This window comes from Eptatretus burgeri, chromosome 17 (genome assembly GCF_056783735.1).
Source record: "Eptatretus burgeri isolate ZD-2024b chromosome 17, Ebu_testis_v1, whole genome shotgun sequence".
Taxonomy (NCBI): domain Eukaryota; kingdom Metazoa; phylum Chordata; class Myxini; order Myxiniformes; family Myxinidae; genus Eptatretus; species Eptatretus burgeri.
Window position 1 is genome coordinate 23,568,917 of NC_140977.1, and position 17,315 is coordinate 23,586,231.

Here is a 17,315-nt window from a genome sequence, read left to right on the forward strand (position 1 = left end):
AGACTCGAGTACCATGAGGCCATCAATCTATTATGTTTGCAACTATGGTGGAATCCCTAACCTCGTACCTCATTGCTCCCCCCCCACCCCCCTTCTCTTCTTTTTATTTCCTCCTTTAGTCCACCTCCACCATTTAAGAGATGCCCCACCGATTATACACAGCCCACAAGGCATCAACAAGGAAATGAAAAGATCCGAAAAGCTTTCCCTGTGTTGAGGTGACGCCAAGCAGGTCACTTGAACTTCCTTGATGTTTTGAAGCAAATGAAACGAAATGTTACAAACCATCTTGTGGCCTCTTATAACCAAACCAAAGGAATTGTTTTGCCCTCAAATGGACCGCTCGGGAAGTCGGAACCTTCTCGAGGGGGACCAGAGAGATGAGCACCATGACTGAGAAACATTCATTTGAAGCAGGATATCGTCGTCGAGGTAGTGAAGACGTCATCGAGGTAGTGAAGACGACTGGTGGCATGAAAAGATCAAGTTGCGTCGAGAAGGCCATTTCTCACATCATGCCTGAACGTATTGACCACCAGCTGGAAGCTCCTACCTTCCTCGTGTGGGAATTTGGCTGCGGGTACCGGCGTACCTTCCCTATTCGGAAGATACCATACGATCTTGTGAACGACCCCGGCCTTAATGTTTCAACACACACTGGACAGACCGCTTTACGTCCCTGACCGAAGGGCCCCGGAGAGCATCCTCCGCCAGCACCACGCCAGAATGGAAGATTTTGGCAAAGTGCGCAGTCACCAGAGACGGAAAGCAGACAACAGCTCGGTTAGTATCTTGCTTGCCATTGAAGCTTTCCTTCCTCGAGTTGGAGGAGATTTCGTTGAGAGAAGGTATCGATTGCATCCATCATCTCTCACACTCGCTTGGAATGAAAACTGTTTGGGTTTTGTGCCAAGCAATCTGAGCAGCGATGGAACAGCAGGTGCCAAATGCCACAAGTTAAATAACGGGCCAATGTGGGCAGTGAGAAGCTTTTGGGCCCATCTACTTATTACATACTCAAACGTGATGGAACATCACCCGTCACATTTGGCGGTGATGACTGTGATATTCTGTCTCCTCCAGACATCCCCTTCACCTTCTCTGACGACTCCTGTGTCCTCCCAACCTTCTTCACCTTCTTGTCCTCACACCCCCAGCCATTCTAAATTCAGCCCCCCCCCCCAATTGGACGGTAGGCAATAGCAAGGGTCCACTTGATTTTTTTTTCTTAGACACGTTTACCCGGTGGAAGGGACTCGTTCACCTTACCCTCATATCACCTGCACATGGAACCCATTAAGGAACCTGACAATGGGGAATGTGAAGATTGAGTAATTTCTCCAGTCTCTCCTCTCCTCTCTCTCTCCTCTCCCCTCTCTCCCCTCACTCTTCCTGTGTTTCGTTATTCCCAAATGCTCCAAACTCTTCGCAGCCATTTTCATGTCTCTTCCCCCGTTCTCGTGCAAACCCCGTCTGGAGCCCTCGGTGCTCGCCAGCTGGCAACGGCGCAACGCTCTGTCTCACCTCCCCCGCCCCCCTTCCCGAACCTTGCTGTCCCTGTTCCACCCCGAATCGACGAGGGGTTTAACCTTTCCCTCGAACCGCCTCTTCGGGCTAACGTCGCGCCCTCTCGCTCCGCGACGAGCTCGCTCAGGAGGCCCACGTGCGAGTCCGTCTGCCCCCGGGCCATGCCGCTCCGCGTGCTGTGCGCGCTCGCGCTCCTGTGCGCGCTCGCCTGGGCCAAGCGGCGTTTCCCACACGCGCGTCATCACCTGTACACGCCCCACAAGGGCAGGTGAGCGCACTGTCTGGTGCAACGCAGGTGTCTGCGTGCCCCATCACATGATTAGATCATTATTTATATTATTATTATTATTATTCATATTATTTATATTATGGGCTGGCAGGGTGGCCAAGAAATATGCACACTCGCTTCCGCCGTCTCACCTGGGTTCGAATCCCGACCCAGGTATAAACTGTCATCCCGGTGTTTCACATGAAGGTCGATTCGTGTGTGTGTGTGTGTGTGTGTGTGTGTGTGTGTGTGTGTGTGTGTGTGTGTGTGTGTGTGTGTGTGTGTGTGTGTGTGTGTGTGTGTGTGTGTGTGTGTGTGTGTCGTCCCTCGGATGGACTTTACACGGAACGTCCCACTGGTCCCTCTAGTTGGTGTGGATTATATTATTTGCATTTCGTGATGGATGTTAAAGGTCCCACGGTGTTCTTCGCGAAGAGTCGGTGATCTATCTCCCGCATCCTGAATAAATTACAAATTCTTGTGTCACGTTGGCGACCCGTCCAGGATTGTTCCCATGGGAAAAAGCGCTCTGGCTTTGTATCGAGCATGGCACATGATTTATATTATTATTAGCATCAATATTATTGTCATGTTATTCATATGATTGTCATTGTTCATATTATTATTATAATTGTATTTTTCATATTTCTTTTATTATTGTTCACATTATTTAGATTCTCATCCTTATTTTAAGATAAGTATTCAGAACTTTTACTCTGTAGTGTTTTTGTGCGCGCGCACACACACACACGCACACACACACGCACACACACACGCACACACACACGCACACGCACACGCACACGCACACGCACACGCACACGCACACACACACGCACACACACACACGCACACACACACACACACACACACTGTCCACGTGATGTTGTACACACACACACACACACACACACACACACACACACACACACACACACACACACACACACACACACACTGTCCACGTGATGTTGTACACACACACACACACACACACACACACACACTGTCCACGTGATGTTGTACACACACACACACACACACACACACACACACACACACACACACACACACACACACACACACACACACACTGTCCACGTGATGTTGTACACACACACACACACACACACACACACACACACACACACACACACACTGTCCACGTGATGTTGTACACACACACACACACACACACACACACACACACACTGTCCACGTGATGGTGTACACACACACACACACACACACACACACACACACACACACACACACACACACACACTGTCCACGTGATGTACACACACACACACACACACACACACTGTCCACGTGATGTTGTACACACACACACACACACACACACACACACACACACACACACACACACACACACACACACACTGTCCACGTGATGTTGTACACACACACACACACACACACACTGTCCACGTGATGTTGTACACACACACACACACACACACACACACACACACACACACACACTGTCCACGTGATGTTGTACACACACACACTGTCCACGTGATGTTGTACACGCACACAGACTGTCCACGTGATGTTGTACACACACAGACTGTCCACGTGATGTTGTACACACACAGACTGTCCACGTGATGTTGTACACACACAGACTGTCCACGTCATGTTTTACACACACACACACACACACACACACACACACACACACACACACACACACACACACACACACACACACACACACACACACACACACACACACACACACACACACACACTGTCCACGTGATGTCGTACACACACAGACTGTCCACGTGATGTCGTACACACACAGACTGTCCACGTGATGTTATATTGTTGTGGGGCCGGGTATCGGCCGCGAGCACGACCGCGAGATGGAGCTGCAAGTCGGCCTGACCAGGTCAGGTATGGGAGCATGTGCCAGAACAGCGCGTCGCTGCGTCCACTTTCCGCCGGTACTCCAGGGGCCTCCGTCTGGCCATCCCCCAGGCAGATGCCAGGCCCATCCCCATCTCCCTGAGATGCTGGTCAACCTGCTGCAACCATGAGGTATGTGGTCAGCCCATCCGCCTCCTCCACTCATGAGACTCCCTCGCTGAGAGAATCTGGTGAGCATGATCAGCGGCAGGAAAACGAGCCACATGTCCATACAGACACAACTGACGCTCACGGACCATGCAGGTAACAAATCTCATCCGAGTCTCTCTCAGCAACTGCTCGTTGGACACAAAATCTGACCAGCGATAGCCAAGGATTCTCCGAAGAGACCTGGTACCAAAGGAATTAAGTCTCCCTCTCAGATCCTCGGTCAGAGTCCAACTCTCGCATCCATAGAGCAAGACTGGAAGCACCAAGGACCTGAAGACTCGGACTTTCGTCCTCCCGCACAGGTACCGGCAGCGCCACACCCCATGATCCAGTGAATCCATGACTCCCCAGGCCCGACCCAGACATCTATTGACCTCTGACTCAGCCAGCAGAGACATGAATATCACTGCCAAGGAAAGTGAATCTCTCCATGACCTCAACATCCTCACCACAAACAGACACAGACATTACAGCAGCATCCAAAATGTCATTGAAAGCCTGGATCTTCGTTTTGACCCAAGAAACCCGTAATCCCAGTTGCTCCGACTCCTCATTCAGCACCTCGAGGGCCCCCAAAAGGATATCTAAAGTCTCCGCAGAGATGACTGCATCATCTGCGAAATCAAGGTCCGAGATCTTGACATTCCCAAACGATGCACCGCAGCTTGATCTTTCCGACATCCTCCCTAAAATCCAGTCCATACAAGTGCTGAAAAGTGTGGGGGCCAGTACACACCCCTGACGAACTCCAGTAACAACTGGAAATAAGTCAGAGATGGTACCACCACACTTCACAGCACTCTCAGTACCAGAGTAGAGTTCAGACATCAGATTGATCAGTTTTGGTGGCACCCCACGAAGACCAAGAATCCTCCAGAGGGCATCCCGATTCACTGAATCGAACGCTTTACAGAGATCAACATAGGCTGCAAGCAGCCCCTGCCAAAACTCTCGTCTTCATTCGGTGAGGACACGAAGAGCAAGGATACGGTCAATCGTTGACCTCTTTGGTGTAAAGCCTGACTGCTCTGGACACTGGTGTTCAAGCAGATGGTGGCGAACCCTCTCAAGAATTATCCGAGCAAAGACCTTGCCCGGCCCTGAGAGCAGCGTCACCCCTCGGTAGTTGTTGCGGTCTTGGCGATCACCCTTCCCTTTCCAGAGAGGGACAACAAGGCCCCTCTTCCAATCAGTTGGGATGATGTCTGTGTTCCAGGCAGAGCACAAAACTGCATGCAACGACACGAGTGCAGCATTTCCACCAGCCTTGAGAAGTTCAGCATGGATGCCACAGATCCCTGGAGCTTTGCCCCGTTTCAACTGGTTCACCGCAGCCCGTGTTTCCACAAGCGAAGGTGGACCACAGTTGATTGGAGGGTCAGCAACAGGGATTGTAACACCATTGACGTCCAACTCGACAGCTGGTGGATCAGCCTGGTACAACCGCTCAAAGTAACCGGCCCAGTGGGCCTTCACTTCGGACTCCTCTGTTAAGAGCCTACCACTCTCTGCTCTTACTGCAGTGCTCCGAAGGATGGGCTTGGATGAACGCAATGCGCGAATTCCCCTGTAAGCGGGACGAGAATCACCTGTCCACAGGTGATGCTCTACCCCCTCACAGATTCCTCACACATAGGCCTCCTTGTCCACCCTTAGTGCACGTACAGTTTTATGCCTCAGCTCCCTGAACAGCTCAGCTCTGCCATTCAGCCTGGCCCTGCGACTCTGGTCAATGGTATCCAGTGTCCCTTGAGAGACAAAATTCTTCTTTGCCCTGCGCTGAGGTCCAAGACATCCACCGGCAACATCAAGGATGGTGGTCTTGAAGGTAATCCATAACTCTTCAGGACCCCCCAAAGCACCCATACACCCCAAATGTCCACTCAGCCTGTTCGCAAACTCCTCAGCTACCCTCTCATCCTTGAGCTTGCCAACATCCAGCCTAGGCTGGGATGGTACCATTCTCCTGGATTTAAGGTGCAGCTTTAGAGTTGCTACAACAAGCCCGTGGTCAGTATTGAGGAACTGAGCACTCCGGTAGACCCTGCAGTTCTGGATCATCCTCCAGCGACCGTCAACGAGGACATAGTCAATGTCCTTTCCCACACCGCCAGCGTTGGAATACCAAGTCCAGCGATGAGCTTGTGGGCGCTGAAACCATGAACCGGCCATCCTAAGTCGATGACTTCTTGCAAAGTCAAGGAACTTAGTACTATTCTGATTCATAGTTCCTGACCCATGGGGACCAACACACATCTCATAACCATCCCTATCAGTTCCAGTCGATGCATTGAAATCCCCCAAGACTAGAAGTGTATCTCGCCTGGGGCACTGATCAACCACAGACTCGAGCGTAGCGTAGAATTTGTCCTTCACGGTGAGGTCACTCGCCTCAGTCAGAGCATCGACAGAGACCAGGGAAATGACACCTAAGGAGTGACGAATCCTTAGTCTCATAATACGCTCGTTGACCGGTGTTACCTCAATTATCATTGGGGTCAGCTTATTGGACACAGCTACAGCGACTCCTTCAGTATGGTAACCATCAGAGCGACCAGGCCAATAGTAGGTGTAACCACCCACCATTATCTCGCCACAATCCGGTCTCCGAACCTCAGAGAGTGCTGCAATACCGATGTCCAAACGCTTGAGCGAAGATTATAACAGACAGGTGATCATCCTCTCTTAGGGATAGAACATTCCAGGCACCAACCCGAAGGGACCGCCTCAGGTTAACGCAAGGAGACCGCCGTCTGGTGGACGACACCTCAGCACCACTCCGACACACTCTCCCGCAATCTGACCCAGGGAGGTTACCCCGTGGTTTCCCTCCTTTCATCATGGTTTCCCTCCTTCGGCCCGACCGATCGCCCGGACTGTATAGGTCGTCGCCCCGGATAAGTCTGGAGTCGACGGGTCCTCTATCGGACCGAAGTTCGCCAATGGATAGAACACGTGGGGTAGGGTCGATTGTCAATTTCAATTTACCTAAATACCCACGTGTTCCAACTACCGGAGAAGTGGAACTCGTACGAAGACAAGCCACTTAGCGCGCTCGTTCCGTGTGCGATTCCGAGCCGTTTCATCGCCAAGAAGCGTCAGTCCAAATGTCCCCTTAGGGCCGCTTTTACTAATTCTCAATCACGCATCATGTCGAACCAGTGAAAGAAACACAAAACGAGCTGATACATTGAACAAATGGGGATATTTATTTACAATAGGCAGGGAGGGGAACACAAAGAGCAGAGTTAAACCGCCGAAAGCAAGGCAAATAATGTACAGCAAAAGCACTTATACAGTTTACTACTTTGAGGACGGGCCCACGGACACATATATATACACACACACACACACACACACCCAAAAGAAGTGATGGCTTACGCCTTTATTTCGACCTTCAGCTCGGAGGATAGTGGAGCTAAGGGCCAGAGTCTACCTTGGACCTGTCCGCCTCGTGCGGTCTTCAGGATGACTCAGTTCGGCGCCCGTCCTGGCCACCAAACCTCGACTCCGTTCACTCCGGAGACGGTATGCAACCCTTCCGGCTCTGGCTGCGGATGGTCTTTTAGGAGGAGGAGGAGGAAGACGTTCCAGAGGACAGTGACAAGACCAGTCCAGGCCTTCTGAGACTAGCGCTCCCACAACACGAGCGCTCCAACACGATGGACGCTCCAGCAAGGTGAGCGCTCCTTCCTCGCTTCTCACTGGCTGGCTCCTCTCTCGCTGGCTCCTCCCTTTGGTTCTCCTCTTTGGTTTGCTGGCTGGCTCGCTGCCCTCTGCTCACTCTTGCTCACTCACTCTTTGGCTGGCTCCTTTTCTTCCTTTTTTGCGCTCCGGCGCGCTCAACCCCCCCCCCCCCTTCCCGGCACGTGGGGAAAATCCCGGGGCGGGGGGATGATCGTCCTCAGTTTGCAGCATTCTTCTAACCGTCATTATTGTTTACGCTGCAAGAATCTCGGGGCGGGAGGTGATCATCCTCAGCTTGCAGCATTCTTCTGACCGTCATTCTTGTTTATGCTGCAAGAATCTCGGGGCGGGAGGGTCATTGTTCTTCTCTGCAGAATCCCGATAAAACTCCTAACTATTAAAATAAATCACAGCACATTTACATTGATTCACCAACTAGACAAGGGAAGGAAGCTATCTATAAAACACATACTTATCGAAATAACTAAGCGAAAGGAACCTGAATGTCTGTGTGCTCATGGCTTCCAGATTCGCAACGCCACCCCCTCCCCTTTTTACAGACTCGTCCTGAGTCGTCAAATTTTCATGTGACCAGCATGTGTAAGGTCTCCCCTGATACGTTTTACTTACGGATCCCTGAGTGCGACATTTTTTTTTTTTTGTAATAAGTGCCCCAAAAATAAATAACCTAATGCGCTGCGTAACTAACAAACTCACACAGACTCATTCGGACGACTTAACTAAATTGCCAGCGCTAGGACAAACATACAGGTGGGGTAAGAACTTATTTACAACCTTAACTTATCTATTTACACTAACCATGGCCCAGGACCTGGCATCTGTGGGAAAGAAGGCATAGCAATGTCAGCAGTTATGTGAGGGTGAGTGCTCCGCAGCTGAAGGTCAGACATCTTCAGGGCCTGTTCAAAAGGTCCCCTTTTTTTTGTCACTGAACCTTTTTTTTTTTCAGTCTTCAGCTGCTGGAGGCAACTCACCCTAACCAGTTTAATCGCTGGCATGCCATATGCCATCCCTCAGGCCATTTGAAAGGGGTAGCCAGGCTGCCCAATGCAGTCTCTGGCTCCCTTGTGCAGGAACAGGGAGGTAGTCGGCTGCCAAATGCAGTCCCTGGCTCTTCCCTGAAATGAACTGGATGGATGATGCAGCGGATGGAAGTTGCAAAACACAGATATGGTGCACGGGCTGCTCAATGCAGTCCCCGTGGTGTGGCTGCCTGCAGGGCAGTCTTTGCAAAACACTGGCGATCCTGGCGCACATGGTGGTGATGATGCAGGGGCAAATGCAAATAGGGTAGCAGGCATGGGGTTATGACAGAGGCAGGCAAACAAGGCATGGCAAGGCATGGCAAGGCAAGGCTATGCAGAACAGCCGATTCAGCACAACAGGCCGGCCGGTGAAGCTGGCCGGCCTCTGGTCTCGTTCAGTGAGGTTTGTGGAGGGAGTGCGGTGGTGCCGGCCGCTCCGAAAACGGGCTCGGACCTACCCTACTGTCTCCCCCCAACCTATCGCCTTTGCCTGTCTCTGTCCATACCCACTCCCTTAATTTGCAACACAACACAACAAAATTTAGCCCCTCTTTTTTATATATATAATTTCGTCTCCCAACCCCCCTTTATTGTCCTTGTCCGGCTACCCTATCCTGTCAATCTGTTCCCAACCCCTACGTTCCCATTTTGGAGGGGAATAGGGAGAGACTAGCGTACTGTCTCGAGGCCCAACGAAGCCTCAGAATGGCCTCCTTCAGATTTCAGCAATCTACCAAGGTGGGTCCAGCGGCCTACAACGAGCGAAGAAGGGATGGGTGGTGCGAAGGGGTACATCTCCTATCTATCCTAGCATTCATTAACCTTAAACTACCCCGGGGCTTTCCAAAAACGCCTGACACTTTAAACTATCAGTTCTAAAAACCATGATTCCCATCGCCTGTGTTGGTGTCCATTATAAATTTGGGCCGAGCCCTCAAATTTTCACTCGTGCCCTCGCACAATTTCGTGGCTGGGCAGCGTGGCTCCACTGGCAGGAACTTCCCCTCTGCCGAACTCTAACCATGGCACCCCCGGGCCCGCAGGCTGTCTCCGAGCTTACCAGCTCCCAATGAACGCGGGGGGTTGCCCTCTCTGGCAATGCCCCCCTTTGATGCCGTGTCATTTTGGCGCTACGGGTCCCGTTTCCGACGGGTCGCCCGTGCCCACTACACTATCCCGGTCCCTTGGACCCTTGGCCTAATCTGGCCGACTAGTCCGGTGCCCGGGGTGCCCTCGAAACAATACTCACCTTTCAACAGCCACGCTCCCAGCCGGTCCATGAACTCCTACACCCCTCCAAATGGATTTCGTGCCTTCTCTCGACACCAACAACAAAACGACCTTCTCTTGGTAAATTTGATTAACCCACGAACTAACATTACACTGACCCCAGGGTCACTTGGGTGGGAATCACTCCTCCCCCCACTCAGTCATTCGCAACATGCATACCACATTTGCTCCATTCACTCTTGGGCCTGCTGTCCCACACTCATTTATCACACCCTTGTTTTTCCTGTGAACTCATGCATACACTCCAACACTGCCATTCTCTTCACGAAATTCCCCTAACTAACTCGTGCTCCCTCGTCATCCCTTACACTATTGCACTTCCTTTTAACTCTCCGTAGCTCAGCTACGTCCCCACTACACATTCCATGTCTGTTCATGTCTCCAAAATCCGTTTTCCATTTCTAAATCTACCCTAAAATCCCTCTAACTAACCCATTCCACAGGCTACATGAGGAACAACTCGTATCCCCATGAATCCGGTCTCGCCAAACTAACCCATCCCACTAACTAGTGCTTCCTTTGCCCCATATATTAACAGGATGTCCACCACATCCTGCAGGGCCGTATACTTGGAAGCGAGGCTTTTTCTTTTTCTTTTTTTCTCTGCACCGCCATGGTGGCGGTTTTTGGCATGCCCGTTCGTCCCTATGGGTGATGCCAACGTCCTTTCCGAAGGCGGATCCGTGCAGCCATGACGTCACTGCCAATTCCAATCAGCGCTCGCTTTCGTGGAATTCCCAACGTGGGACGACGTGCGCTCTTTCTCCGGCATTCGTGCCGCGAGATTCACGGTGACGTCACTCGCACACCGAGCCTGCGCGGGTTGCCGCGCAGGCTGGCACGCGCGTAACGTCCCGGAAACCCGCTCCGCGTGTTCCATGAACAGAACACGTGGTATGCAGCACGTGATGCCCCGGACACGCGCCCGCGCGCACATGGGAACCCCCGCGTTCCTAATTCACCCAACTCTCGCCGCCATTTTAACCGTCCGCACGACGGTCTTTTCTGATACGTTCCCGCGCCGGAATCCCTCCACGAAGATGCGCGCGCGAGGACCATTCGTGAAATGCCGAACGGGCCCCGTACCGACGTCCCGTGAACCCGGCGCGGGAACCAAATTAACCCTACACGGCGCAGAAGGCTCGCCACACCCGTCTTCCGTCTGAACACGTCCGCGTTTCACGCATGCTATTTCACTCGCGCACGTTTACCGCTCACACTCTTTACCACACACACCGGGACAATCGCGCTGGGGATTCGCGCTACCACAAGCACTCCCAGGGCCTCCATACCCCTGAAGCTGTGCGTGTACCCGTTAACAGCACTCATCCGCTCTACCTCGTTCGGCACGACCGGACTCGCCTCGTCGCGATCTGCTTCAAGGGAGCATATTTCCTCCCTTCGTTCCTGAAGGAGGCTATCCTGCTGCTTGCATCAGGTCCCAACACATTCCCCAAGCTCACCCCCATTGTCCCCTATTACTCCCACGTGTGTGTGCTCCTTTGTATCGTGTAGTTCCTCCTCTACCTTTTCTATCTCCTGCGTCTCTGTTGTTCTTTTCGTCGTCTCTTTCATTATTTGTTTCTCCGTCACCCCTTTTGTCTCCTCGTGTTTATTCGTTTCTTCCTTTATTTCTTTTATTATCCGCATCTCCGTCACCGTTAATTTCTCCGTCACCTCCACGTGTCTCGTCCGACACGTCTCCCTAATTATCGTGACTGCGTCCCTCGTCACCCCAACCTCACCCGTCCCCATTGCGGGTCGACAAACCTCCACACTCCCCCTCGTTGGTTCGGTGTCTCTGCCACGTGGTGCCACCATGATGCTTTTCATCCCGTCCAAGCTTGTCTGCAGGCCTAACCCCATGCACTGCATCTCACCCCACAGTGTTCGCATATTTGTATCCACGTCGCCCCTCATGTCATCCATTTTTCCGTTCAAATCCCCTTTCAACTCATCCATCTTGCACGCATTTCCGTCCATTTTATTTTCCAAATCCCCCTTCATTCCTCTCCCTCCTCAAAATCCTGGTGGCGTTTAATCAAATCTGTTTCTGGTGTATGGTCCCCCTCCATCCCCTCCCTTACCTCAAATGGCCGCACTGCTGATTCCACACGTGATAAAGCTGAATGTCTAACTCGGTGTTTGCAGCTAAATCTTGTGTCCCAAACCCATCACTATCTCTACCCACTTTACCCAGTCGCACCCAACTGTCCCTGGACTCTGTATTCTTTTCTCCTGACAAGGTGGAGAGCTTGCTTTCAAACCTCGAGCCAGATTCTGCAACCGGTCCAGACGGCATCAGCCCACGTGTCCTCAAAGCCTGCTCTTCTGCTCTTGCTCACCCTCTCTCTGTTCTATTCACCCTCTCATTTGCCCAAGGTCATCTGCCATCTGCTTGGAAATCTACTAACATCACTGCCCTGCATAAAAAAGGTGCAAAAAACAGATCCCTGTAACTACAGACCAATCAGCCTTCTCCCAATCATCAGCAAGGTGATGGAATCCATCATCGCTTCAGATATGAAATCCTTCCTCTTCTCCAATGGCTTGATTTCCAATCATCAATTTGGTTTCAGACCAGGTCACTCTACCCTGGATATGCTGCTTCTGCTCTCCCATCAATGCATGGAGGTCCTCAATGCCAGACAGGAAATCTGAGCCGTATCCCTGGACATATCACGTGCTTTTGACACAGTCTGGCACCCTGCCCGCCCTACTCACCAAACTCTCTTCCCATGGTATTCAAGGCCATCTCCACTCATGGCTCGCAGACTTCCTCTCCTGTCGCAGTCAACGTGTGGCCCTAAATGGAGTTCTTTCATCCCCTCTTTCTGTGCAGGCTGGAGTTCCTCAAGGTAGCGTTCTGGGCCCTGTTCTTTTTCTGGTTTTCATCAATGATCTCTCGGACTCTCTGGAAAATCCTCTATTTCTCTTTGCCGACGACTCCACCCTCTGCCGTACCATCTGTCATCCCTCAGACCGGCAAGCAGCAGCTTTTTCACTCACTGCAGATCTGGATAAAATCACAAACTGGTCCAACGCGTGGAACATGTCTTTCAATCCAGACAAATCTCACACTCTCACTATGTCTCTTCGAAAGGACCGTTTAGAAAACCCCCCCATCCACTTTCTCAACAATCCTCTGGAAGAAGTCTTTTCTTTCAAGCTTCTGGGTCTCACTATCTGCCATGACCTTTCCTGGGAAAGTCACATTTCCAACCTCGCCTCAAAAGCCAGTCGCCGACTGGGAATCCTCCGTCGTGCAAAGTCCTTCCTCGGCCCTCTTGAGCTCCTGACCACTTACAAAGCTTTTGTCCGTAGCCTGATGGAGTACTGCTCTCCCCTCTGGGCTGGTGCTCCTGCCTCCCACCTTTCTCGGCTTCACGCTGTCGAAACCAGGGCATTTAAGATCATCGGCATCTCCCGCAATGAAGCTGAGTCTTTGGGCCTCTCACTCAATCACCGCAGGTTGGTCGGTGGTCTTTCTGTCTTCTACCGACTCCTCTCCAGCCTTGCCCCCCTGTTCTCTCTGCGATTTGTCCCCACCACATTTCCACAGGGCGCTCAAGGTCCGCCAACAACCCCCTTCTGGTAAAACTACCAAAATCACGAATCACTGCTCATCTTCACTCTTTCATTCCTCTTTTTTCCCGCCTTTGGAATAAACTTCCTCACTCTATTCTTTCCCATTCTTCCCTCCAGGCTTTCAAAACAGCTGTTCACCACCACCTCTTATCTTCCCCCATCCAAATCCTCGATCTTTTCTACCCCTGATAATCCACCCAAGCCCACTTCCTTCAATTCTCCTGCTTTCCTTCCTGAAAGTCCCTGTAATGTCCATCTTCTCTGCGCCATGTTCCCCGTCCCATCCCGATCCCTCTCCCTTCCACAGTTCACCTAATGTGTCTGTTCCCCACTGTTTTGTCCCTTCCACTCCCGCCCCTCTTGTCTCATGCCTCCTTGCTGTGAGTTGTGTGTTAGCTCTCATATGAGCCTCGACCAAGGTATACAAAAAAAAAAATTCCTGCCAGCATTGCCATCAATTGGCCCATGTCAAATGCACTCGGCTGAGCCGATTCGTCAAGGATCGGGGGGGGGGGGTATTTGACGGAGAGGGTGCTCTTGTGCCGCCTCTCCCACTGTGCCCATTACGGACTCAGAGTTCTGTTGTGGGGAAGGTTCCTGCATGGGGGTGTCCTGCACGGTGGTTCCGTCCTGGGCCTCTGGTTCCATTAACTCTACACTATTATCACTACCCACCTGCCTCAGCTCGTCTTGGCTGGACATGTTGTGTGCTGGAAATAAAATTTAATAGCTCATAATTTGGAGGAAACGGGGGGGGGGGGGGTTTGCTCCGTATACCCCTGATCCGAATCGCTAATTTCTCTACGGAGACGGAGGGGCTCGAATCCCGCTCCTGAACACCAAATGTTGCGGGGCCGGGTATCGGCCGCGAGCACGACCGCAAGATAGAGCTGTAAGTCGGCCCGACTGATCGCCCGGAATGTATAGGTCGTCGCCCCGGATAAGTTCGGAGCCGACGGGTCCTCTATCGGACCGAAGTTCGCCAATGGATAGACCACGTGGGGTAGGGTCGATTGCCAATTTCAATCTACCTAAATACCCACGTGGTCCAACTACTGGGGAAATTCACCCTCGAAGGAACTCGTACGAAGATGAGCCGCTTCGCGCGCTCGTTCCGTGTGCGATTCCGAGCGGTTTAATCGCCAAGAACCGTCGGTCCAAATGTCCCCTTAGGGCCGTAACAGCTTTTATTAACTCTCAATCACGCATCATGTCGAATCAATGAAAGAAACACAAAACGAGCTGATACATTGAACAAATAGGGATATTTATTTACAATGGGCAGGGAGGGGAACACAAAGAGCAGAGTTAAACCGACTAAAGCAAGGCAAATCATGTACAGCAAAAGCACTTATACAGTTTACTACTTAGATGATGGGCCCATGGACACATACACACACACACCCAAAAGAAGTGGTGTCTGACGCCTTTATTTCGGCCTTCAGCTCAGAGGATAGTGGAGCTGAGGGCCAGGGTCTACCTTGGACCTGTCCGCCTCGTGCGGTCTTCAGGATGACTCGGTTCGGCGCCCGTCCCGGCCACCAAACCTCTACTCCGTTCACTCTGGAGATGGTACGCAACCCTTCCGGCTCCGGCGGCGGATGGTCTTTCAGGAGGAAGAGGAGGAGGAAGACGTCCAGAGGACAGTGACAAGACCAGTCCAAGCCTTCTGAGACGAGTGCTCCCGCAACACGAACGCTCCAACACGATGGACGCTCCAGCAAGGTGAACGCTCCTTCCTCGCTTCTCTCTGGTTGGCTCCTCTCTCGCTGGCTCCCTCCCTTCGCTTCTCCTCTTTGATTTGCTGGCTGCTGGCTGACTGCCTGGCTGCTCGCTGCCCTCTGCTCAATCACTCTTTAGCTGGCTCCTTTTCTTCCTTTTATGCGCTCTGGCACACCCAACCCTCCCCCTGCCCGGTGCGCGGGGAAAATCCCAGGGCGGGGGGATGATCGTCCTCAGTTTGCAGCATTCTTCTAACCGTCATTCTTGTTTACGCTGCAAGAATCTCAGGGTTGGTGGGTCGTTGTTCTTCTCTGCAGAATCCCGATAAAACTCCTAACTATTAAAATTAATCACAGCGCATTTACATTGATTCACCCACTATACAAGGGATGGAAGCAATCTATAAAACACATACTTATCGAAATAACTAAGCTATCGGAACCTGAATGTGTGTGTGCTCATGGCTTCCAGATTCGCAACAATATATCCCTATTAGTTGGTGGTTATTTCCATATTCAGGTTTCAGAAAGCGGAACAGAGTGCTCCCGGGTCTCGGATTACCCACCTTCGTTTCAGAAAGAGGGGTCATTGGGGTCACAAATCATGGACCAAGCTGTGAAGTTTTCTGTTTTCAAAGTTTTGTGCCGAGTGCTCTTTTGAGGATCATCACTGAGCCCCGGACAGCTTCCAACCACAGTTCCTTTGTAGTAAAATCCCGAGGGATGTTTTTTTTTTAAGATCTCTGTCAGATTCTTCTTCAGCATTCCCTTTGCTTCAATCATCACGGGTACAATTTGAGATCTCTTCAAATTCCATGGTTTTTTCACTTCTTTTTCGGAATCTCAGTATTTTGTAATTTTCTTGATTTCTGCGTTGTTTCGGCCAAAATATTTTGGAGCTGAAATCTCAATTAGCCATGTCATTTATTTATTTATTTATTATCTCTGAGTACTTTGTCTGGTTACAGTGCTTTGTTTTCTATGTTCATGCTGAATTCTATGTTTCAATGATTGCTTTTGGTTCGTGTTTCCATGAGTTTTGTGGAACGTGGATTTTGAAATTTCTACAGATGTGCCGGTGAATTACTCGGCATACCTTGTTGTGCCTTTGTGTGTACAGCTGTTCTGACATGAGTTTTTTACATCCCTATAGGAGGCCACTCGTGCTTTCTGTTTCTACCTTGCAGAACCTACACCTGTCTGATTGGCTTTAATAAGATGGCAGAACTGAGCCATTCATAGTGTCTTTGGTCTTGGGCATTTATAATGATTCGTTCTACATCCCAATCGAGCTGACTTCTTCTTGGCCAATCCAGTGATCCTTTGTGGATCCCCAATCTGTCCAACTCATTTTTTTTGTTTGTTTTGTTTTTTATACCTCCCTGCTCTTTTGTCGTTCTCCCATTTGTTGGTGTATATCTGTTGATATTTTGCTCAATATTTTTCTTTCATCTTTTTTTTGCAATCGTTGGGACTGTATTCGTTGCTGTTTGAATTCATGTGACATCTTCCATTTGTACCTGTCTTTGGAAATTTTTTGGTTGGTGATTTATGGGTGTGTGCGGTGCGTGGGTGCGCGTGCATCCCTCTTTTCTGCCCTCCCACTCACTCTCTGTTGTAGTAAACCTTTTGTTCATAAAAACCTGTAGGTGGTTATTTGAGGTACAGTCCATCGCCAGGAAGGGATGGGAGTTTCCAGGATGACTAACAATTTTATACAACATATGATTAGATTTTTTTTGAGGGGGGGGGTCCATCGTCGTGATTAACACGTGACCCAGACAAAGCCAAAGTAAATCTGACGCAACAAACCTGGACAGTGTATAATTAGCAGTAGCCGACAGGCCTAATATGTTAGGCCCACCAGAAAACCAAGATGGCGGCCATATAATTTAGTCTGGGTTCCATGTCGGGTGGAGTCAAGCAACAGATGTGGGTGTGGTCCAGCAGCTGTCTAACCAATGGGTGTGCATTTCAAAAATGGACCCTCAACAAGAACCCCAACCAAAGTAACGTGGAGCTCTTGGAGACCTGCGACATGTCACAGGTAAAAACAGCGCTGGGCCGATCTCCACCGAA

The 17,315-nt window shown here is 50.9% G+C and overlaps 1 protein-coding gene across 1 annotated transcript in view; it reads left to right on the forward strand.

Annotated features, from left to right (window-relative positions):
- The first annotated feature begins 1,397 nt into the window (after nt 1-1,397).
- The window catches only part of LOC147009554 (EMILIN-1-like), a 76,455-nt gene continuing 60,537 nt past the window's right edge, over nt 1,398-17,315 (forward strand). Inside the window, exon 1 of the mRNA XM_085863374.1 lies at nt 1,398-1,795. Within this exon, the coding sequence (XP_085719500.1) occupies nt 1,413-1,795 (383 nt within the window). The 5' untranslated portion in view covers nt 1,398-1,412. The remainder of the gene's footprint in view (nt 1,796-17,315) is intronic.